Below are 25,287 nucleotides of genomic sequence, written 5' to 3' on the forward strand. Positions count from 1 at the left end.
TATCACATCTTGTGGAAAGAACAATTAGTTTCCCAGCATGCCTCCTGTAGTTGACTTTGCTAAAGCAATAGGTGGGCTCGATACTAAGATGTCTATGCTTTCTCCCTCTCCTTGTATAAATGAGCAGTATTTTCAAAGTCAAGAGAAAAGATTGCTTTTCATCTCAGAGTTTTCACTTTTTGCTGCCTGTTTGTAGTATGCCTTCAAATAAATAGAGGTTCCCCTGATCAATGAAAGTGGTCACCATTTTAATGAAGTTTTCACATCATAAGGGTTGGATTACAAAAAGTAGTCCTGACATAGAGAGAAAAAAATTATTTCAGCACCTAAGTGATAAATACCAGATTAAACCTCTGCAGACCAATCCTAACGTCTTATAGTAACAGATAATTGATACAGTCTATCATGGTAAAACTGTTATGGCTGTTAAGAATGTTCCTTGGAATCCTGGTATGAAACATTCCACATTCAGAGACTACAGTTTTATTACATATGTAAAGCACTTAGATGGCAAAACCTTAAAAACATCAGCATTTTACAATTACCTGTAGAAAGGGCCCTGTTTGGATTATTTTTTTCCTAGCCCCAGTGCCAAGAATGAGAAGGTTTACTGAGAAATGCTACAATTTCTTTGCCAAATAATTGCTATTACTACTTAACTGTACATCTTGTGCTTACAGTTCGTGACACACTACACTGAATTTATATTTCAACCCTTGGGCATATTTACACAGGCTCTGTCCCTCACTCTAAGATTCTAACTGAATTGCTCTTTCTCATACAGGAAACAAAAATCAGCATGGGTTGAACTTAAAACTTTCATGTAGTAATTAAAACAACAGTCACCATACACAGAATTTCACTTGTATACATCTCAAAGCAAAAAACTACATTAGGTACAGTAGAAATTTTAACAGAATTGATGCCATTTAATTTCAGGAAAAGTACTGTGAGGAAACCTGACTGAGAATTAAAAAAGTCTTGCCACTTACTTGATCAGGCCATCTTCCAAATAGACGTCTGCATAGAAAGACTGGTCATCATTGACAATTCTCCCACCTTTGATGTGCAATCTATCACTCTGAAATGAAATAAAAGGAAGTTGTACTTTCAAAACATTGCACAACATTAGCATAATTAGGCTAAAAATGAAATACATAATATAAAGTAAAAATTGCTGTGTTTAATTTTAAATATTATCATCTATGAGGCTACCCAAACACAGGGGATGCACAAACCAGTGTGTTTCTTTGTGCTGGTCCCAAGCCCGGATAAATGGGGAGGGTTACATCAGGAAGGGCTACTGGTGTAAAATTTTGCCAAATCAATATGCGGACAACAATACAAATTTCCATACCGGATAGGTTGAGCCCCGGGTTAACAACGACCTCCACCAGTACTGTTAGCCAACAGGGTGCTGGCGGAAATTGGACTACTGTTGGCCAAAGAAGAAGAGGGGGGAGACGTGTCCGGAGGCAGGAGGAGAGGAGGAAAGTAAAGAGAGTGGAACTGAGGGTAAGAGCTTTGAATGATGACAGTATGACTGGTAAGGGGAGAGAGTTAGCAGATATGATAGAGAGAAGGAAGGTTGATATATTGTGCGTGCAAGAAACTAAATAGAAGGGGAGTAAGGCCAGGTGGATCGGAGGTGGATTCAAATTGTTCTATCATGGTGTGGATGGAAGGAGAAATGGGGTAGGAGTTATTCTGAAGGAACAGTATGTCAAAAGTGTTTTGGAGGTGAAAAGAGTGTCAGGCAGAGTAATGATTATGAAGCTGGAAATTGGAGGTGTGATGATGAATGTTGTTAGTGCATATGCACCACAAGTTGAGTGTGCAATGGGTGAGAAAGAAGATTTTTGGAGTGAGTTGGATGAAGAGATGAACAGTGTACCCAAGGGACAGAAAGTGGTGATTGGAGCGTATTTCAATGGGCATGTTGGTGAAGGGAACAGTGGAGACGAGGAGGTGATGGGTAGGTATGGTGTCAAGGAGAGGAATGAAGAAGGTCAGAGGATAGTGGATTTTGCCAAAAGGATGGACATGGCTGTCGTGAATATGTATTTTAAGAAGAGGGAGGAACATAGGGTTACGTACAAGAATGGAGGAAGATGCACACAGGTAGATTACATCCTATGCAGAAGAGTTGATCAGAAGGAGATTGGAGACTGCAAAGTGGTGGAAGGGGAAAGTGTAGTTAAGCAGCATAGGATGGTGGTCTGTAGGATGACGTTAGAGATCAAGAAGAGGAACAGAGTGGGGGCAGAGCCAAGGATCAAATGGTGGAAGTTGAAAAAGGAAGACTACAAGGTTGAGTTTAGGGAGGAGGTGAGACAGGCACTGGGTGGCAGTGAAGAGTTACCAGACAGCTGGGAAACTACATCAGATGTAATAAGGGTGACAGCAAGAAGGGTGCTTGGCGTGACATCTGGAAAGAGGAAGGAGGAAAAGGAAACCTGGTGGTGGAATGAGGAAATACAGGAGAGTATACAGAGGAAGAGGATGGCAAAGAAGAAGTGGGATAGTCAGAGAGATGCAGAAAGTAGACAAAAGTACAAGGAGATAAGGCGCAAGGTGAAGAGAGAGGTGGTGAAGGCTAAAGAAAAGGCATATGATGAGTTGTATGAGAGGTTGGACACTAAAGAGGTAGAAAAGGTGTAGCGGGGCTACATAGTAATAGTGTTTTTCAATGTTTGTACTAAGTGCGTTTTGTTTCCATCGTCCCGTTTGCTGTTTATGTGTGCGTCAGTGAATGTCGTCACCGTAAATACAGGGTGGACGGATGATGGAAAGAGACCGCAGCCCCAAGATGGAAAACACCTGTTTATAATCAATCAATTACATCTGGCTCGGGACTATATAAACAATCAGGAGAGAACAGGGAAAGGAGAAGAGAAAGACGGAGATTACATTTCACCACAACGAATCAACGGTTCCTGCTGTTTTCCACATCGCACTTTTGTAACCCGTTTGTTTTTCATACTTACTTACTTCAAATCAATCATCACCAGAGACCCCGGGGTTAGACTACATCATCCACCATACGCCAAGGATTCACGGTGAGATTGCTCCATTTTTTCTGGGAAATACAAACACATCACTTATCTGTTGATCAGACATCCGCATTCAGGACAGTTGTATACTTTGACTCAAGTTCATTATCATTGGCATTTTCCGTATTCATTTATTGTTGTTCGTGTTTTGTGTTTGGTATATGTTACTGGGACAAAGGAGGGTTTGTTATTGTATATATGGTGTTGTCACATTGTTAGTTTGGTGGAGGGATATACATATCTATATATATACTTATTTTCTATGTGTGAAATTTGCCTTTTTTGTTATTGTTTGTTTTAATATATTTATCCACGTATTTTTACATATCTGCTTGTTTGTACTTCTGTTTAAACCGTCAATTGTGGGGAAAATTTTATTTGTTAGAGGTACGGCTTGGTATTTATAGATTAGCCTCAGTAATTTATCCAGGCCACAGGTCTTGGAAGTGTAGCTTCTGGCTGGGTAAGGGGTCGGCCGTTACAAAAGACCTGTACCGATTGGCTAGACAGAGGGACCGAGCTGGGAAAGATGTGCAGCAGGTTAGGGTGATAAAGGATAAAGATAGAAATGTACTCACAAGCGAGGAGAATGTGTTGAGCAGATGGAAAGAGTACTTTGAGAGGTTGATGAATGAAGAGAACGAGAGAGAGAAGAGGTTGGATGATGTGGCGATAGTGAATCAGGAAGTGCAACGGATTAGCAAGGAGGAAGTAAGGGCAGCTATGAAGAGGATGCAAAATGGAAAGGCTGTTGGTCCAGATGACATACCAATGGAAGCATGGAGGTGTTTAGGAGAGATGGCAGTGGAGTTTTTAACCTGATTGTTTAATGGAATCTTGGAAATTGAGAGGATGCCTGAGGAGTGGAGCAGTGTACTGGTGCCGATATTTAAGAATAAGGGGGATGTGCAGGACTGCAGTAACTACAGGGGAATAAAATTGATGAGCCACAGCATGAAGTTATGGGAAAGAGTAGTGGAAGCTAGGTTAAGAAGTGAGGTGATGATTAGTGAGCAGCAGTATGGTTTCATGCCAAGAAAGAGCAATGTTTGCTCTGAGGATGTTGATGGAGAAGTTTAGAGAAGGCCAGAAGGAGTTGCATTGCGTCTTTGTGGACCTGGAGAAAGCATATGACAGGGTGCCTCGAGAGGAGCTGTGGTATTGTATGAGGAAGTCGGGAGTGGCAGAGAAGTATGTAAGAGTTGTACAGGATACGTACGAGGGAAATGTGACAGTGTTGAGGTCTGCGGTAGGAGTGACGGATGCATTCAAGTTGGAGGTGGGATTACATCAAGGATCGGCTCTGAGCCCTTTCTTATTTGCAATGGTGATGGACAGGTTGACAGATGAGATTAGACAGGAGTCCCCGTGGACTATGATATTTGCTGATGACATTGTGATCTGTAGCGATAGTAGGGAGCAGGTTGAGGAGATCCTGGAGAGGTGGAGATATGCTCTAGAGAGGAGAGGAATGAAGGTCAGTAGGAACAAGACAGAATACATGTGTGCAAATGAGAGGGAGGTTAGTGGAATGTTGAGGATGCAGGGAGCAGAGTTGGCGAAGGTGGATGAGTTTAAATAGTTGGGATCAACAGTACAGAGTAATGGGGATTGTGGAAGAGAGATGAAAAAGAGAGTGCAGGCAGGGTGGAATGGGTGGAGAAGAGTGTCAGGAGTAATTTGTGACAGATGGGTATCAGCAAGAGTGAAAGGGAAGGTCTACAGGACGGTAGTGAGACCAGCTATGTTATATGGGTTGGAGACGGTGGCACTGACCAGAAAGCAGGAGACAGAGCTTGAGGAAGCAGTGTTAAAGATGCTAAGATTTGCACTAGGTGTGACGAGGATGGATAGGATTAGAAATAAGTACATTAGAGGGCCAGCTCAAGTTGGACGGTTGGGAGACAAAGTCAGAGAGGTGAGATTGCTTTGGTTTGGACATGTGCAGTGGGGAGATGCTGGGTATATTGGGAGAAGGATGCTAAGGATAGAGCTGCCAGGGAAGAGGAAAAGAGGAAGACCTAAGCAAAGGTTTATGGATGTGGTGAGAGAGGACATGCAGGTGATGGGTGTAATAGAACAAGATGCAGAGGACGGAAAGATATGGAAGAAGATGATCCGCTGTGGCAACCCCTAACGGGAGCACCCGAAAGAAGAAGAAGAAGATCATCTATGAGGCAAATGGTCAAATACACCTTCCAATAAGTAGATATTTTATGTAAACAACAATGATAAAGATTGCTGTCATGTAATATTTATACCATTCTTCAAAATAAGACACATGAATTATTTACTAAATTATATTTTATACGCAGGTTCTTATATTAACCACATACAAATAATGAAATTAGACTCTTCTCCTCTGCTCATTAATATGACTCAGATGCAATTGCAATATTGAAATTCTGAAAGACAAGTGCTTTAGAAACTTGGTGCTGGATTATTTATTATGGCTGCTACTGGTCCTCATCATGTTATTAAACCATAGGTCAACTCAGGCAGTAAATTGATGTTTCCTTTTAAATCTATGTCTGCAAGATTGCTTCAAATAGCAGTATATTTATGAATTCATCTGCCTTCCGTATGGCTGGCTGAGTGACAAAAAGGTGCATATATGAGACAGGTATTGTCTTTGAGCAGTTGACAACTTATCATGATTGACATTTGGTTATTTCTGCAGCAGTCTCAAGACATGCTGTTTTGTTAGCTGATATAGTCTTAGTGAGAATGAGTAACCTAAAATTGACTGGATTAATTCTGCCTTGTTTTGCCCATTGCAGCTTCAGGGCCCATGTTAAACTTAATCATCTTGAAAAACAGATGCACAGGTGAAAATTTAAAAATGGGGATTTTATGGATGTTTTCTGCATTAGCAAGTTACTACTGGCATATGAATGTGGATACAGGAGCAGGGTCTGGTCAGTGTAGAAATGCCTGTAAACAAGGCTAGTCATGTGCACTAATGCTTTTTTTCTCCTTCCTTGCAGGAACAAGTAAAGCAACCCTCAGCCCCTTCCGGCATCAAACCACACCCCTGGATGACGTCACTTCTCCTGCTGATATTGACATTGCGCCTCTTCCTTACTCCCCGCTATATAAGATCACTAGTCATCTGCTACAGCAGTCATGTTTTTGACTCAGTCCCAAGAGTACTCTTTTGCTAAAAAGCAATTCTCTATTTTGTAGCATTCCAGACAATATATGGGATGGATCCCAACCTGTCTTTTTGGAATCATTGCAATATTTTATATTATATATATATATATATATATATATATATATATATATATATATACACACACACGATGCATATATATACTGTATGCGAGATATATATAAAACAGCAAAACATCCAGCTTCTGTCCTTGCCCAGTCATAATTTCTTCCGCTGCCCACAAAAGGGCTGGGATGATCGATGAACAAAGCCAACAAGATGCACAAAGAAAGATGTGTGCAAGGTCTATACATATCTAGTTAATTGAGGTTCCTAATTGTGCAACGTGATTGAAACCTAAGAATTTATCATTGTACCTGTTATACTAACTTAGAATTTCCTTTTGCTAATGTGTAACAATAACCTTAAAACTGTTTTTGGAACCATTACCTATTGTGCCCTATCCCTTCTACTTAGCTTCAGACATTTCAGAATACCGTATGGGATTATGTACTGTTCTTTCTATCATGAGAACACACTCTTTTAAATTCTCTTGATCCTATAAGCATGTCTCTCTCCTGTAAGAGGCTTTGACAAACTCAGCACTGTCAGGCATCCTGGTACTGCATCATGTAAATTAACAAAATAGGTGACAACCATATTTCAAAAAAGATTTTTTACCATTATGCTGTAAAGAGTAAAAAAACAGAAAACTTGCAAAGCTTTGAAAATAAAAAAGTAATCATATTAATTAAAAAATAATGTGTGTGCTAATTAGATGACCATTACAGCTACCATTACACATGGAACCAGAGCTGACAATTAATCTAATATGCATATCTTTTGGGTGTTAGTGAAACAAGAGTACCTCAAAAATGCACAGTGACCTGGGGAAAACATGCATGCTCCATACAGATTGCACATTGGCTATAATTTTCTAAATGTGAGGCTACAGCAACAGTCACTGAACTACCAGAAATTTTCCAGTGCTCAATTAAAATGTTAGCTTTGACATAGCCGGCCACACAAAATGAAGCACAAATGTAAAGTCGGCACAGACGGAACACACTCACTGTTTTGGATTAACTGATAATGGACGGGAAACTAAGTCTTGACAGTTACTGTTTACAGAAACTATCACTAAGAAGCTTCATATATTCATGAAAAATAAATAAAGAAAATAGAGATGGATCAAGCAATTTTGATTACTTTTAAGAAAATGTAACACAAGACCACTGTAAACTACATTTAATGACTTGAAAAAAACACTTGCCATTATAATCTTCTATGACTACTACATTAGTACATTTCAAAGAATGAAAGAGGGTTAATTTTACAAGTCTGATTTTTTATCAAAATGTTTGGAAAATGAATACCATACCATTTTTCAAGCCTGCTTAATCCTCTGCAGGATCGCAGGATGGAAAATGAATCTGTTAAATAAAATTGAAAAAAATAGAAGTAGCTAAAACACAAAATGAGTTCCAAAATCAGGCAGTATTCATTGCAAAACTCAAAACAGAAACCATTTGAGGTATTGCAATATTTTGTCAGTTATATGCAACGTTATATTCATTGAACATTAATTAACTATTGATTTTTAAAAAACTCAAATCTAATGCCTTAGATACAAATCCAATGATAATTGATTTGTTTTAGCTTGCTAATGTATAATGTCGTCATGCAGTTTTACAATATTTTAAAAGTGAAACTTAAATAAAGCTATGCGCACACCCCCACACACTCGCCCTATATGGCAAAAAATATGTGGACACCTCTCCAAATGCAAACTCCATTGACAAACATTGGCAGTAGAATGGGTCAATGACTTTAACTGTGGCACTGTCACAGGATGCCACCTTTGCCACAAGTTAATATGTGAATTTTCTGCGTTGCTAATTCTGCCCCAGTCAACAGTATGTGCTACTATTGTGGAAGTAGAAGCATCAAGGATCAAGAACACATCAGCCACAAAGTGGTAGACCACACAAACTCACGGAGTGGGGCTGCTGCGAATAGCACATAAAAATCACCTGCCCCATATTGCATCATTCACAAACTACCTCTGAAAGCAGCATAAGAAATGTGCTTCAGGAGCTTTGTGAAATGGGTTTCCATGGCTGAGGAGTTGTACACAAGTCTGAGACCACTATCTGCAATGCCAGGCTTTGGCTGGAGTGGTGTACAGCATGCAATCTTGAGCAATGGAAAAGTTTTCTCTGGAGTGATAAGCCATACTTCACTATCTGGTAATCTGATGGACAACTCTGGGTTTGGTTGATGCCAGGAGAACACTACCTTCTGAACTCCATTGTGCCTACTGTAAAGATTGGAATATTAGGAATAATGGTCTGGGGCTGTTTTTTTAAGATTTGGGTTACACCCCTTGGTTTCTGTGCAGAGTACTATTAATGCCACAACATGGAAAGACATTTTAGACAATTGCACTCTTCCAACTTGAGGCAACAATTTGTGGAAAATACATTCTAGAATCTTGTGGAAAGTCTTCCTAGAAGAGTGGAGGTTATTATAGTCGCAAAGGAGAGAGGGTTAGCTTCGTATTACTGCCCATGATTTTCAAATGGAATGTCCAACAAGTTCATATACGTGTGATGGTCAGATGTCCATGAACTTCTGTCCAAAATGTACATATAAGCTTTATATACACTAGATTTAGAAAGTAGTCCAACCCCTTCACTTTCTACAGACTTTATTTGCTCATCAATCTACAGTCAACAACCAATAATAACAAAATGAAAATATGAATTCAGAAATGTTAACAAGTTTGTTTTAATTTTTGTTTGTATGTATGTATGTATGTATGTATGTATATATATATATATATATATATATATATATATATATATATATATATATATATATATATATTCATGGCATTCGTAGTCTGAATCTTAATCTGATTGTATGGATGGTTACCTACCAGGTAATGCTTGTGGTTGGTCTGCAAGTCGGCAAACATCCACCACGGTGCCCTCTTTCAGTTGCAAGAAGCAGATCATAGAATGGTTGAATAGTTTTACTGTCAAATAATACAAAGAGTATGCAACACGTGTTTCGTCCCTAATTCTGGGATATATATATATATATATATATATATATATATATATATATATATATATATATATATATATAGTGATGTGTAGTCACTGTCTTGAGAGAACATGCTGAGTCCAAAGGCTTCAACAAAACTAATTTTATTCCAATCAAAACAGGAACAGTCAGGGTATTTATTCAAACAGAAGCTACCACTTCAATACACACAGAAACAGCAAACAAGCAGTGATGGGGCCAGGTCAGTGGCCAGGTTAGAATGTTCCCCGCATCAACCATCGGGTGACAGACCTGTTACGTGGTGAGGCTGCAAACTAGCCATTGCCTTGGTGGTGCCATAAACCTGCGATTACCTCAGCAATGGACAAGCCATCCTCAATAGATGCATCAACCATGTTTCGGTGTGCAGCAGAGTTGGGGAGGGTCTCACTATGCACAATTATGGTCCATTTTAACATTCTTAAGTATGAAATAATTTACACATTTCCATGTTCTTGAAGGAAGTTGATATTTTTTCATCAAAGTACTAGTAAGTTCATTCTAAAATACAGCTTCCTGATGTTGCAAATGGCTACAACAATTTGGAAAAGACACACTCCAGAATCTTGTGGAAAGTATCCCTAGAAGAGTGGAGACTGTTATATTCTTGAAACACTGGTATTTTGCATGTACTTAAAGAAAAACATAGGAACTCTAAGACGTTTGTTTCTCAAATTATAGACTCTGATGTCCTTATCGTCTTGTGCAATTGTGCATCTGGGTCTTCCACCTTTTTTCTGGTTAGATCCAGTTTTCCCACTTCTCTCAAGACGGTAATGGGCACCTTTGTATGAAATGCTCAGTTTCCTGGCAATCTGTAGAATGGAATAATGTTTACAGTATTTTGCAAAACAACAATAATGGACTGATGTATATCTTCAGAAACTGTTTACTTTTGGCCATTATTAAATCCAGAATTGAACTTTAGGAATATCAGTAATTTTCAACTGAATGAAAGACAATTTATTTGTTTTATTTAACAAAACAACTGTTTTCAGATGTGCGAACGCTACAAAGGTTTCTCTAATAACCAATTTTCATTTAAATATGATTAATTAAGAATGAGCTAAATGAGTACACCATTAGGATATTTCAGTAGCTCTTTGCAGTAGAAAAATAAATTACAAATCAGTGGGGAATGTGTGTTGTTTCCTGACTTATCATGCTTCTTGTAGTCGTAAAACAGAAAAAAAACATCATAGATGGATGAATGGACTCATTCTAAAATGAAAATGTATAATAAGAAAAAATGTTAAATAAGAATTACAATTTAAAGTGAGACAGAAACATTTACCTTGTTTTGCAAAAGGCTAAAAAATGCTTGCTGTCCAACTATTAGGCCAAGTAAAAGGCACTTCCATGTTTGTCTTTAGCCTATAGTACACATACTAGAATGTATGAGATAATTTTAAACAATGATTCTAAGATCTATAGCAACTGTCAAACATTGTTTAACCGTTGTAAAATGTAAGGCTGCTTCTTTTTCTAACACAGATTCTGTTCACATGAAGCTATTATTACCCAGCTGGTGGCCTACTTTTGACTCAGATTATTTCCACTCACCCCTTTCACTTCAGCTGACTTAATTATTGCCTTTACTCAGTCTTTGTTGTCAGGCCTTTAGCTAAAAGAGATGGCTGCTATTTTCTGCACGTATGGAAACCTGCTTGTTCTCTCTTTTAGGTTTCTAGATCCAATTAAAAGTGCTCCTCAGGTTTCATTACTCAGCCTAAGCACTAAGTATAAGGGTAATACCTGATTGCTTATACCATTTCATGCAGTCCCTTAATCAACCAGAAATACATACATTTGGTATTTTTCCTTTAATGTATATTTACTGTTTAAACATTTAATGGCACAACTTGCACAGCAGTGCAGAAATCTTGTTACGAAAGAGATTCTCTATACAGTATGGGTAAAAACAATATATTCATACCTAACATATTTTATGGCAATAAACTATTGGATTAAGGAGGTTTAGTAAATAAAATAACATGGAAATATATACTGTTCTGTGTAAAAAAATCTTAGAATCAAGAAAAAGATTTTTAAAACTAGTTACCTGGGCAATACATTATTTGCTCATATACTGTACAATGTACAGTGTACATCATATAACACTAGAATAAATAAAACAAAAAGAATGATTGAACAAAAAATAGCGTGAGCGTGCTATGTTTTTAAAAGAAGTCAATATTGTGCGGCCTCTCTTAGAATTTATATCTAAAGCAGTTCACTTTGGTACACTTCTGTATGATTTTTTTATCATGGGGCGTCATCAATATGTCGATTTTGACCAGAGATGCATGCCACTGCACTTTAGGGAAGGCTGAAGACAGGCATCAAAGTGCTTCTTGCAATCTTCTTCTGACATGCTGGCATTTTTGTGATCAAAAATAAAACAAATTTTGACCCATCACTCCATAAGACTTTTATAAGACTCTAGTTGTTGCTTAATGCTTTATGGCGTAACGTATGCTGGAATATCTTATGCGTGCTGTTTTTCTTCAAGAATGATTCTTAGTTGTAACACATGCCACAAGTCCACTTCTTTTAAGACTTCTTGGGGAGGCAGAAGCATGTACTTTGGTGATGACCCAGCACTTCACACATTTTCCTTTTTCTTTTAAAGAAGTGAACTTAAAGTATTGTTCATCAGTTCCAGGCTGCTATTGGGTCTTTCATCTCGTTGTTTTTCTTTGAATTGTCCATTTTTAATTTATTTCTTTATGAAACTTGAGCACCATATCTAGAAAATTTGGTCTGGCATACTATTGCTCGCTGACCATAGCCTTGTTCATACAGAACTGCAGTTTTATGTATTTCAGTGTATGAAGGCCTAGGCTTTTGCAATCCTCTCCCTGAAGCATCTCAGTACTTGTGGTTGTCATCCAATATACTTGTTAAATCACACCACCAGCATACTGATTTCAGCTATGCACTCCCTTATTGATCTGAATCATGTATATTGCTCATGGAACTTAATAAATATTGGAATAGCTAGGATGCCTTGAGAAGAGGCTTAGAAACCAACCAAGTGTTGCTCTAGCCATTGTATAAGCCATGCAAACATCTTAGAAAAAACAAGAAATGCTTGTTACTTTTTCATATAATTGTATATTAGTGATTATTCTAATGATATATAGAGATTTCACAATCAAATAAATAAATAATTTCCAGATAACTAGCTTTAAAAATAATTTTCCTCCAGTTGCCCAACATTTGCACTCAACTACATACTGATATAAATATTCTATATCTATCATTGAAAATGGGTTGGGAGGGTGCAGGCAGCATCAGGTGCAAGTCAGAATCCAATACAAGATTCAGTCCATCACAGAGCTATGTACACACACAAAATACATATGCATATTATACTTGAGACAATAACAGAGCCCAACTGTTTCATCATTCTGAGATGCATAGAGTCCATCAGTAAACTACAAAGCTGTACATGTAGATGTAACTATATAAAAGACATTTTAATCCAATAAAAGACTAACAATATTAAATACTCAAATTATATTTGAATTTTAATTTGTATTCAGTTTATAAAATGACTGCTGTTTAGTCTGGCAAATAATAAATAAACCAGAGTTGCAAAATTCACAGAGCACAAGAAGCACCCTTAATTTTGTCACCTTGAATTTCAGCGTGAGACTGTGAATGGTTCAAAAGTGTGCACTTTCCTGCTATCCACCAAAGTATTCTACAACAGACAGGAGGCAGAAATGAATTTATCTTACTGCCAGACACACGTAAAACTTCATCTACATACCCAAAAGAGCACTATACTGTTTTACTAGCACAACAGCTTTTCCCAAATGTGAACTTCTGATAAAATCTTGATTTTATCTAAATTGGCATTATATATTACAAAACCACTGCCCCATAACATGCCGTGCCGCTGCTTTCCTTGCTTTGTCGGCAGCAGAACTGATTGTAGTAACTTACAATTAAAAGCTTCTTTGTTGCAAAATGTGCACAAGATAATAATTGATATTAAATATGATTAAGTAAGGTATTTGCCAGTAAAGCACATGCAATCATTGATGAACACAGAAAGAAACTTAAAAAGAATTTAAGACAGCACAATGCCATGTCTCTACTATCCAGTCCATTTCACCTCAAGAGCAGTCAAGCAGCTTCCCATAGGCTTATCATGTTGTGTTCTTTTAAAACAATCCATATCTGAAAACGTTTGGCTTCTTAATCTGGATGTTCTAATCAATGGTGACTGAGTTTTTAAAAAATAAAAAGACACAAAGATGTTTCTCCCATATAAAGTTTTCACACATATTGCTGATTTTAACATCCAGTTTGCTTCATGTTTCACAGTTAACTGTTATTTCAAAATAACCTTTTCTTTGATTTTCATTTCGGTGACTACATAAAACCGGCTTGATGCACGGTAGCACGATTCTTACAGTGACAAGAGACAAGTTTAATAATTGGCCTGATCACCATCTGTGTGGAATTTTCATGTACTCTCTCTTCATATGTGGCTTTATTTTTCTGGAAACTCTGAGTTCCTCACAATTCTAAAGACATACAAGTTAGGTTAACTGCTGACTCTAATGGTATGGCTCAACATGAGTTAGTATATCATTATCATGCCAAGATATGTGGGTTTTAATGTCACACCATCCACACACAAACCTTGGATCATTACTTGATGGCTTTGAAATTATGTTTTCCCGGGACACAATGCAATGTTTAGACAATAAATATGACAATATTGCAATACGGGGGTGGGTAATTTTGCATAAGGAAATGTAGATTAAGGAACAACAACCATACAAATCAATGTCATATTGACAAACAACAAACAGTGATAACAGAAGATGTACAATGGACAACAAGTACAAAGGAATGCACCATGGAGATGAACTGTTTCATCTCTATAGTTGGTTCTGAAAAGATTTTGACTTTAAAGTTACACTACAACTGGATCAAGCAAGTTTGAAAACAACAGTATTAGAATTCTTCTACATCTAGTGAACTGAGTAAAAAAGTAACACATTCAAGTGCATGTTTTAATTTTTCACATGACTAATCATTGATTCTAAAAAAGAAATGATAAAGAATAATGAATAACATTTTCTCATAAAATGGCATGACAATTACATTCAAAACAATATGAGATACACACATGCACATAAGCATATGATTCAATGGTCTTGCATATAAATGTTTCTATTTCATTTTCTTTAATTTACCCTAGGGAGACACTGACAGCCTCAGAAGAGCTATTGTTCCATGTTATGGATTGCATCGCTCAGGGGCTAAGGGAGAAGAGGAATAGGGGTGGTTCAAAGACTCAGTTTACACAGCAGATTTATCACAAGTGTTTTATTGGCTGCAGCCATTTTCATCATCTTATTTCATGAATGCAAGGCACATTTTACATCTCACAGACTGCTCTTCACCTTGTAATTTGTGCCATTTAGTACACCAGGCACATCTTCAGAACACAACAGTGACAGACTGTGTAAGCATAGCTTAATATTAAAAAAAACTGCAATTAGCCAGAAATTACTTTAACTAGGAGAATGCCTTTGAAATCAATTCCTTCCTCATACATTTATCTTTTGTTTCTAATGTCAGGGTTTAAAAACTGAACTACACATCTATTTTGCGACCAACATTTTTATATTAATTTTGCATTTACTAACCTGAACAAATAACAGTACAATATGCTCAAATTTGCTTCAGCTTATTTTCATTTATTAACTGCTTTCCAGTTCTAATTTAACAAAACCACCACATCAATAGTTTTGTTACACTAGACTCTTAACAAAAGACCATTAACGATAACTAAAAAAGCAAATTTTAAAATGGATTTAACTTGACCCGTGGAGAAAATCATTGTCTTTTAATATTCTTCATCTCAGAAAACCTACATCTAATATAGTATTTTGCATACAGTGATAGTAGAGGTAGTAATCTATGCAGGAAAACAGTCAAAATCATCTCAAACTAGGGTTTATTTAAAAGAAGAAACACATGTACCAAATAAACAAAAGACAAAAAAAACTCCTGTCCTTTAACATAAATAGAGGGGTTGTGGAGGGTCATCTAGCTGATAGTGGCACTAGAACAGAGGAAAGATCTTTTAGTACCCACTGCAAAAAAAAAAGAGTGCACACTTCTTGACAAGATTAACCATTACTTCATTACACTTTTTTTTTTTTTTTTACACCTTTTCACTTGTGAATTCCCCAAACCATTGGAATCCTTTCTCCTCATCAATGAGCCTTCACTCAAACTCATCTTCTTCTTCTTTCGGCTGCTCCCATTAGGGGTTGCCACAGCAGATCATCTTTATTCATATCTTTCTGTCCTCTGCATCTTGTTCTGTTACACCCATCACCTGCATGTCCTCTCTCACCACATCCACAAATTATTCCTGACACTCTTCTCCACCCATTCCACCCTGCCTGCACTCTCATTTTCACCTCTCTTCCACAATCCCCATTATTCTGTACTGTTGATCCCAAGTATTTAAACTCATCCACCTTCGCCAACTCTACTCCCTGCATCCTCACCATTCCACTGACCTCCCTCTCATTTACACACATGTATTCTGTCTTGTTCCTACTGACCTTCATTCCTCTCCTCTCTAGAGCATATCTCCACCTCTCCAGGGTCTCCTCGGCCTGCTCCCTACTATTGCTACAGATCACAATGTCATCAGCGAACATCATAGTCCATGGGGACTCCTGTCTAATCTCGTCTGTCAACCTGTCCATCACCATTGCAAATAAGAAAGGGCTTAGAGCCCATCCCTGATGTAATCCCACCTCCAACTTGAATGCATCCGTCACTCCTACTGCAGACCTCAGCACTGTCACACTTCCCGCGTACATATCCTGTACAACTCTTACGTACTTCTCTGCCACTCCCAACTTCCTCATACAATACCACAGTTCCTCTCGAGGCACCCTGTCATATGCTTTCTCCAGGTCCACAAAGACGCAATGCAACTCCTTCTGGCCTTCTCTAAACTTCTTCATCAACATCCTCAGAGCAAACATTGCATCTGTGGTACACTTTCTTGGCATGAAACAATACTGCTGCTCACTAATCACTCAAACTCATCTCCCAACTACATATTCAATGACACATTGACAAAGAAAGGCCTTTTAGAATTCACATCCGGTTACCTAGAGGCCCCAAATCAGTTTTGGGGTCAGGGATGTTTTGTAAGATTTTAGAAATGCTAGCCCATACTGGTGCCTAATAGCTACTGTGGGAACTACTCCACTGAGAATATTCTTCATTAAAGAGGCAACATTAATAATGACTTTCAATTCACAAGCTCATTAAGCTGGTCACTTCTTTAATATCGCTATGTTACTAGTGCCTTGTGAAAGTTCTGTTGGTCTCCCATGACACTCTTCGTGGACACTCTCTAGCTCTGCTGTTCTTATATTATCTTCCTTTAAGGTACCTTCTGCAGTGAATGGGTACACAGCCTGTTGGTGGTTTCTGCTTATGAACAATGGCATCTAGATGCTCAGGTGTCCAGATGGTTTTTGTTCTTTCAAAATGGGAGCCTATATGATATTGTGGAAAAAATGCAGATTTTGCACAAAAGGCACAACTCATAATAAAATCAGAAAATAAGCACTGTACATTATGAATAATTTTAAAATTAATTGAATATTGGTTATCATTTCAGTATATGCAGTAATTGTGCTGCAGAATAAGTACAAATTATACTGTTAAAGGTCAGGGATTAGAAAAGTTTTCATGTGATGAGATGAAGTCTTAAACCAAGCCAAGGCGGTTACTAAAGAGTCAAAATTATAATGTTGAAGGAGGTTTACTAAACCAAAATTGAAGTTGAAAAACAGAGTAAAAAGATTTTAAAGCCAGAGAAAAAACTATTACATGACACATAGTTTTGTTTTGGCTTGGATCCTCAATCTCAGATAGCAAAGAAGTGCATGGTGCACCACATCAACGTTGCAATGGTTTAAAGGTCCGTTGTGGTGACCATCACATAAAATAGCAGCAAGCATAGAAAAGTTCAACATAATGTCATAAATTGATTTAAAATAGATCTCATTCTAAAAAAATTAAATCAAAGCCAAAAATAATTAAACGAAATGCATTCTGTGACCTGAAATAATAATAACCCATCATAATAGTAATGAGAAAGGTTATTAATAGTTTCTGGCCTTTAAAGATAAGCTGAAATTGTTTGCCATTCTAAAAATGCCATAAATTGAAAATGCTTCAAAAACAAATAAATTACAAAAGTTATTCATGAAAGTTAATGCCGAGTGCAACATAATACTGCTTCCTATATACTTTTCAGATGCCATGGTTTGTTGGAAGTAAATGTTCATACTCACGCCGTTCTTTTAAAATTGTTGATAATTCATGAAAACTTTGTCAGGGACTAGAAATGCATATGGAGTACAAATTAAAACCTTTTCCAAACTCATTTACACTTTTTCTCCCCAATGAATCTAATGACTTCTATATCCACACTGATGATAATAGGCAATCTTACATTTGATTGCTTACAGCACGATTCATCCTTCTTCATTTCTGTACCCAACGTAAGGAGGAGTTCTAAACAAGTTCATGTACATAAGGCACCTAGTCCAGACGGAACTGCATTGTGCGTTTTAAAAAAGCTGTATTGACCAAATAACTTAGCTCTTTAATATTTCATTAAGAGAATCTATAGTCCCCACCTGCTTCAAAAGGACAGTAATCACTCGCGTGACTAAGACAAAAACAAACTGGACTCTCTGAACGGCTACAGACTTTTGATACTCTAGTATGAAGTGATATGAGAGAGACTGGAACATGTAAAACAAACAAAGACATCAAAAGAACCAATACTTAGGTACCAAGTCCATACCACAGTTCTGAAAATGTATGGTAGTTGGTACTGTACTGGTGCGTGACTGCAAGTAGACATACCCTGTATTATGTATGCAATAAAGATGGGATAATTACTGGTTTTAACAATATACTGTAGCAGACAGTTACTACACGATTCATATTTTAATTATTCCTATAAGCATTTATGTTGTCATATAGGGTACTCTGAGACAAAAATTTCCCCTTATACCCTTTACTGCATAGACCTAAACAAAATGTCTTAAATACTTTTAGCCTTCATATGTTACACTACTTATATACCTATGATCTCAGACAACAAGACATAGCAATAGAATAAAAAAGAGAGTCTTACACTTTAAATTATAAAAAAAAATCATGGAAGGAGACGAGACATGATTTTCTCAGAGAGACACTTTCACGTCCCGTGAGACGAGACTTTGTGCCAAGAGATTTAACTATGCCCGGGGCTGGAAATAAAAGAAAAAGAGTAGATGACAAAGTAGAATGTCGTAAAGAATTCAAAAACGTTGACGTAATACACGTTTACTACATTAAATTATTACTCTGTGAAATAACTGATCAGCGAAAAGAGATTGAATATATTGTTCGGATTTAAACTTTAAGTCGGAGACTTGTAGATCGTTTAATTCATGTTATTATCAGAGAAACATAGTGTTTCTTCCTAATGAAGAGGCGCATCCACAAGAATTAAAAGATTTGTTGTTTGGTGAAAGTGAAATCCATATACACTGTCACGCTTGGGTCACAGAGTTGCACAGATACACAGGAGATTTTAGAGACAGAAATGTTATTCAAACACGTCAAACAAACATAAGTGTCTTTCAGGAGTGAATCGAGCTCTGTGTGTAGTCATAGGGGACAGTTCCATGTCTCAATTAAAAGAATAGAAAATCTTCCTCTTCATAGGGGCGTGCCTTGGGAGCGGGACCCCCAACAGAAGCACAGGATGTCTGGGGGAGAAGAGAGACAAGGCCGTGAGACAAAAGGACAGCTGCTGTATAGGCTTTTAAATGTTCGATGCGCCGCATGAGATGCACATCACACGGCATGGCAGCAGCAATCCAGCAGCTGATCAAACAAAGAGGAGATAAAAAAAAACTGTATTTGTTTCCCATTGTATCACCATTTTAGAGGGGGTTACGGGGGAGTGACTGCGTCTCCTTGGGGTGCGTTCAGCCCCCCTCTTCACAACGCGAGTGACAGAGACAGGAAGTGGCTGGCATGTATCGCAGGCACTTGAGAATGGGGGGGTTGGCGAGCAAAGCGAGCAGGGGGCAAAGCCCCCTAGTTATGTATTGGAGATAAGATGCCCAAATTATAAGCCAAATAAAATGAGTGTGACAAAAATACCATTACAGCCTAAGTAACAGTGCATCTTGCATCCATAAGTGGCTTTCAGTCTTACGTTCTGTCCAGCTTGGTCTTTGCTACTACATAGCCTTTGAATGTAGTATTGAATCAGGATGTATGTCTGTCTCAATATTGTTACCGAGATAGAGTTGTCTTCAACATGGACAAATGGAAGGAGAAAGAGGTGGTCTTCTCTTCACGGCCAAATGGTGAGAGAGAGAGAGACAGAGGCAGTAGAGACTAACTTATATCATTCTTATCAGGAATCATTAACCAGTGGAGTGGTGTGGTACAAAATGGCATCTGATTCAAAACCAATCATAAACAACCATACGTCAGACACAAACTGCATTTTCACACCCACCTCCAGTCCTGGCAGTTCCTGGGAGGATGGGCTTATGGAATGTGCTGTACAGAATCTCTCTTGGCAAACTGGTTAGAGACATGGCCCAACCCAGTGCAACAAAATTACACTTCCAAACCAGCATTCTAAATGCTTGGGGGGAGGAAATTGCTATCTATATTACTAACCGAGAATGCTAAACCGGATGATGGACGCAGGCACATCCGGCCATGGGCCGTAGCTGCAAAAAGACGTACTGCGCAGGCGCAAAAAGAGTCCGCAAGAGGCGGATGAGGAGCCGCGAGAGGGGGACAAAAGAGGCCGCGAGAGGCGGATGAGGGGCCGCAAGAGGGGGACAAGACCACAGAAAAAAGGAGTGAGCACAGAATAAAGGCAAAAAAGGAGAAATGACGCGCAAGGAGCACCAAAAAAAGGAAAAGGCACATAAAAAAGTAGTCAAATGCAGGCAAAGCACGAAACACATTGCACACGAAACTAGACCCAAAAAAAAAAAAAAAAAAAAAGAGGCTCGCGCACAACAGCAAGGCAAATACCCCCCCCCCCCCCCCCCCCCCCCCGCACCCCCCTACAGGCACCGGACAGGACACACACCAAGAGGGGGATTCAACAAGCCCATGGAACACACAAAAAAAGAACACAACAAAACGACCCCACAGACCCTACAAGCAACGGACGGGACACACACAAAGAGGGGGATTCAACAAGACACAGGAACACAAAAAGAAAGAAGACGCTCGCGCAACAACAATCCTCACCCCCCCCACCCCCACCCCCACACACACACACACATCCATAAGAAGTGACACCCAAAGCCACATATTCTAAAGTGAACGTCAACACCTTCACACTAGACAGCATAGGTGTCAGCATAGGTGGATCTCCTTACAATAAAGCACTATTAACCGTTGAAACTGCAGAAAAGGAAACATATTAACAGTGACTGCGATCCTCCTTATTACTTATCCATATTTCGCATGCTGAGAAAGAAACAAGTCTTGAATACACGGTCACGGGTACAAAACGAAAAGGAAAGGATAACAGGAACAAACACACGAACACGAAAGAAACAACAAAATAGACGGCTATGCAGCATAGGTGGATCTCATTACAATAAGGCACTATTAACCGTTCAACCGCAGAAAAGGCTCCATATTAACAGTGAGTGCAATACTCCTTATTACTTATCCATATTTCTAAAAGAAAAAAATGTCTCGACTCCAAAAACGCAAAGCTCAACTAAAGCTTCTAACTAACGATGTACCTAAAAGTAAACTTTATGAACTGCATTAGATCCTACAATAGTTCATTTGCTTTTGCATATACCGGAGTAAATATCAGGCCACCAAAAGGCAATGGCCCATACTGCTTTCGCATATATGCACAAATACTGAATCGCATTGGAACAGTGCACCCTGAAACAAATCAACAACGCAAATATGCACAAATCTACATCCTAGATCCACATGACGCAAACTATCAATCAAAGTGCTGCATCGCAACAGGCACGGATTCAAAACGAAACACCTCCCGTCTCAGACATACGTTAATGGCAGCGAAGGCTACAACGGGCTTCTCACACAGCACAGGCAAATCGATTACAGCTCCAAAACAACATGTCCCAAATACTACACATGCAACAACGCGCCTCTCAAACGGCACAAGGAAAACATACACCAGGAAAATTCATTCGAATTAATGAATGTCATTTCCAATCATTGTCATTCAGTTCACTTCCCTGAAGAAACAACTGGCAATACAAGTTATACATTTACACGTTGTTGTCAAAAGGATCAAATTAGACTGCCTTCTTTACATTCATATACTGAATATCTACAGAAGCTTATAACTGACGATGTACCTGAAAGTGAAATCTTTATCAACTACATTAGATCCTACAAATCGGTATCCACTATGAACATTAACAGTGGCACTGCACGTGACATCCGTCTTGAAAAAATGTTGTTTATTGATGAATGTTCAATGGCATGAAGTCACTTACTCAACACCATTCATAAACTTCTACAAACGTTTATGAATAATAATATTCGATTTGGAGGAAAGGTACTTTTATAAGGAGGAGATTTTAGACAGTGATTAGCTATTCTTCCAGATGCCATGCACTCAGCTATTGTTCAGTGCACCTTAAAAATACGCAGACAATTGGCATTGCTTTCAAAAGATACAGTTAGTAAAAAAGATACGATGTCCAGAACCAGATCATAACAATTGCTTATTACAACTGAGAGATGGTACACTCACCAATACAGATGGACTTCAGCCACATATTATTACAATTCATCAAGCCTTTATCTGCGACGACTTAGTTACAGAGAGATTTGGAACAGCAATCTCATTAGACCAAATGCCCCTTTTAACACAACGCACTATTTTATGTCCAAAAAATATTAATGTGGAAAACATTAATACCCAAGTCATTCCATTACTTCCTGGAGAGACACAACTCTTTCTAAGCTCTGACAAACTTGACTCTGATCACAACAATAACCATCTTAAATGACCTTACAAGTTCTGAGCTGGAATTACCTTTTACACTTAAACGGCGTGTACAAAGAAATTTTCAAATAAACCTTTACACTGTGCCACACACTTTATTGTTTGCTTTCTATTTGCATCATCTACACCGTCACACTATTCTATATCTCATTCATACATCACGCTCTTTGTCATTCCCAACACCAGGGGTTGGCGAGCGAAGCGAGCAGGGGGCGGAGCCCCCTAGTGACTTACAGAAAGAAAGCTGCTTCTTTCTTTAAGACACAATTAATTCTTAAATCACAAATTACAAACAATTATCAATATATTAATCTCCATAACAACATCATTGATCACTGTGTCTTTAAATAAAAAAGTAGATAAGTACACATGCGTAGCATGGAATTTGGAAATCTAGTCCTTAAATATATCTATGCCAGAAGGTAATGGAAGTTGTTCGATTTGAAGTTTGGTCCTGTTTTATTTGTTTGAAAAGCATTGATGGGAAGTTAACTGGAGATGACTACCCTATCTGCTGAACATGCAGAACAAAAGTTGCAGTGAAAGAGGTAAATTCATTAAATTTAATGAGTCACCTTCATGACAATCACTCTCAGGGAATTTAAGGTAAGGTACACTTAAGTTAATTTCTGTTTAAATTGATAATTGCTTATCTTTACAAAGCTTTAGTGTTATGTGCTCTAGTAAGTATTTGACTGCATATGCAGGGTTTTAAATATGAAGTGGGATTATTGTTATCTTGCACAACTTAATTCCCACTAATTCCAACTTTTAATACAAATTTCCCACACTTGTTTATTTGGTAAGCAATCTTTCTTGGTTGTTGCAAAAATATTCAACATCTTGTTTAAAATTACTAATTTAAAATTGTGTATATTTTATTATTTTTACATTATTTTTTCATTGTGAACTTTTAGTTAAGCTCTTACACTGTACAAAAAATCTCAGCTGCTCTTAACCAGAAGAAGGAGATGTGGAATTTAACAATTGGCTGTTCAGTGAAGCTGCACACAGTGTCCTTTGTTTAAACTGTGCTTAAGAAACTCAAATAAACTTTGTTAAACTGAAGGCTAAAAAAGCCTGAAGTACATGCTTGCACTAAAATCAAATAAAACATTCTGGAAATTGACATGGATGTTTAGTGAATATGAATTGAATTTTATGATTTTTACTTGAACTAACAGACTGCTACCAATCTGTGGCTACATTGGGTAACACAATCATTCTTCTTCTTCTTTCGGCTGCTCCCATTATGGGTTGCCACAGCGGATCATATTTTTCCATATCTACCTGTCCTCTGCATCTTGCGCTGTTACACCCATCACATGCATGTCCTCTCTCAACACATCCATAAACCTTTGCTTAGGCCTTCCTCTTTTCCTCTTGCCTGGCAGCTCTATCCTTAGCATCCTTTTCCCAATATACCCAGCATCTCTCCTCTTCACATGTCCAAACCAATGCAATCTTGCCTCTCTGATTTTGTCTCTCACCGTCCAACCAGAGCCGACACTCTAATGTACTCATTTCTAATCCTGTCCATTCTCGTCACACCCAATGCAAATCTTAGCATCTTTAACTCTGCCACCTCCAACTTTGTCTCCTGCTTTCTGGTCAGTGCCACCGTCTCCAACCCATATACTGTAACAAAGATAGTCTCACTACCGTCCTGTAGACATTCCCTTTCACTCTTGCCGATAGCTTTGTCACAAATTACTCCTGACACTCTTCTCCACCCATTCCACCCTGCCTGCCCTCTCTTTTTCACCTCTCTTCCACAATCCCCATTACTTTGTGCAGTTGATCTCAAGTGTTCAAACTCATCCACCTTCGCCAACTCTACTCCTTGCATCCTCACCATTCCACTAACCTCCCTCTCATTTACACACATGTATTCTGTCTTATTCCTACCGACCTTCATTCCTCTCCTCTCTAGAGCATATCTCCACCTCTCCAGGGTCTCTTCAACCTGTTCCCTACTATCGCTACAAATCACAATGTCAACAGCAAACATCATAGTCCAACGGGACTCCAGTCTAATCTCATCTGTCAACCTGTTCATCACCATTGCAAATAAGAAAGGACTCAGAGCCAATCCCTGATGTAATCCCACCTCCACATTGAATGCATGCACTCCTACCGCAAACCTCACCAGTCACATTTCCCTCATACATATCCTGTACAACTCTTACGTACTTCTCTGCCACTCCCGACTTCCTCATACAATACCACAACTCCTCTTGAGGCACCCGGTCATATGATTTCTCCAGGTCCACAAAGACGCAATGCAACACAATGAACAACAGTTCATGGTAATTTTAAAGAAAATGTGTTATGTTGTCTGACAAACTAATAATAGTCATAGTCATTCTCAAACCTTCTTAACCCAATTCACAGAGTAAAAGCCTATACTGGAAGTACTGGATACAACACAGGAAAAGAGCAAGAACAGGGTATTAGTTAATTGCAGGGTCCACTCCTGCACGCACCCACACATGTGCTGAGACTATTTAACCAAACTTGCAAAGATATGAGAATGTGGGAGAAAAACAGGAGTATCCAGGGAAAAAGCACAGAAACACAGGGAGAACATACAAACTTCACAGTGACAGTCAGGTGCTGGATTTGAACCGAATATAGTGGCTACTGTGATAGCTAATCAAAGAATATATTAATTATATTTTAAGTAAATATATAAAATGTCTTACATTAACAACATTCATATTTACTGCCTTGTGTTGACTGCTCAACTGTATTAAAGCTCTGACAGGGAAAACAGCATAAGTATGGATAATTCAACATATTTTATGTTATATTCAGTAGATTTTTTTTGTATTACTCTATTGATGCAATATTCC

The 25,287-nt window shown here is 38.3% G+C and overlaps 1 protein-coding gene across 2 annotated transcripts in view; it reads right to left on the minus strand.

Moving 5' to 3' along the window:
• crmp1 (collapsin response mediator protein 1) overlaps positions 1-25,287 on the minus strand; it is an 83,771-nt gene that overhangs the window by 38,673 nt on the left and 19,811 nt on the right. For both annotated transcript variants that reach the window (XM_028801839.2, XM_028801840.2), the window contains one exon: positions 993-1,081. In XM_028801839.2, coding sequence (XP_028657672.1) covers positions 993-1,081 — 89 coding nt within the window. The remainder of the gene's footprint in view (positions 1-992; positions 1,082-25,287) is intronic.

Source organism: Erpetoichthys calabaricus, chromosome 5 (assembly GCF_900747795.2).
Source record: "Erpetoichthys calabaricus chromosome 5, fErpCal1.3, whole genome shotgun sequence".
Taxonomy (NCBI): Eukaryota; Metazoa; Chordata; class Cladistia; order Polypteriformes; family Polypteridae; genus Erpetoichthys; species Erpetoichthys calabaricus.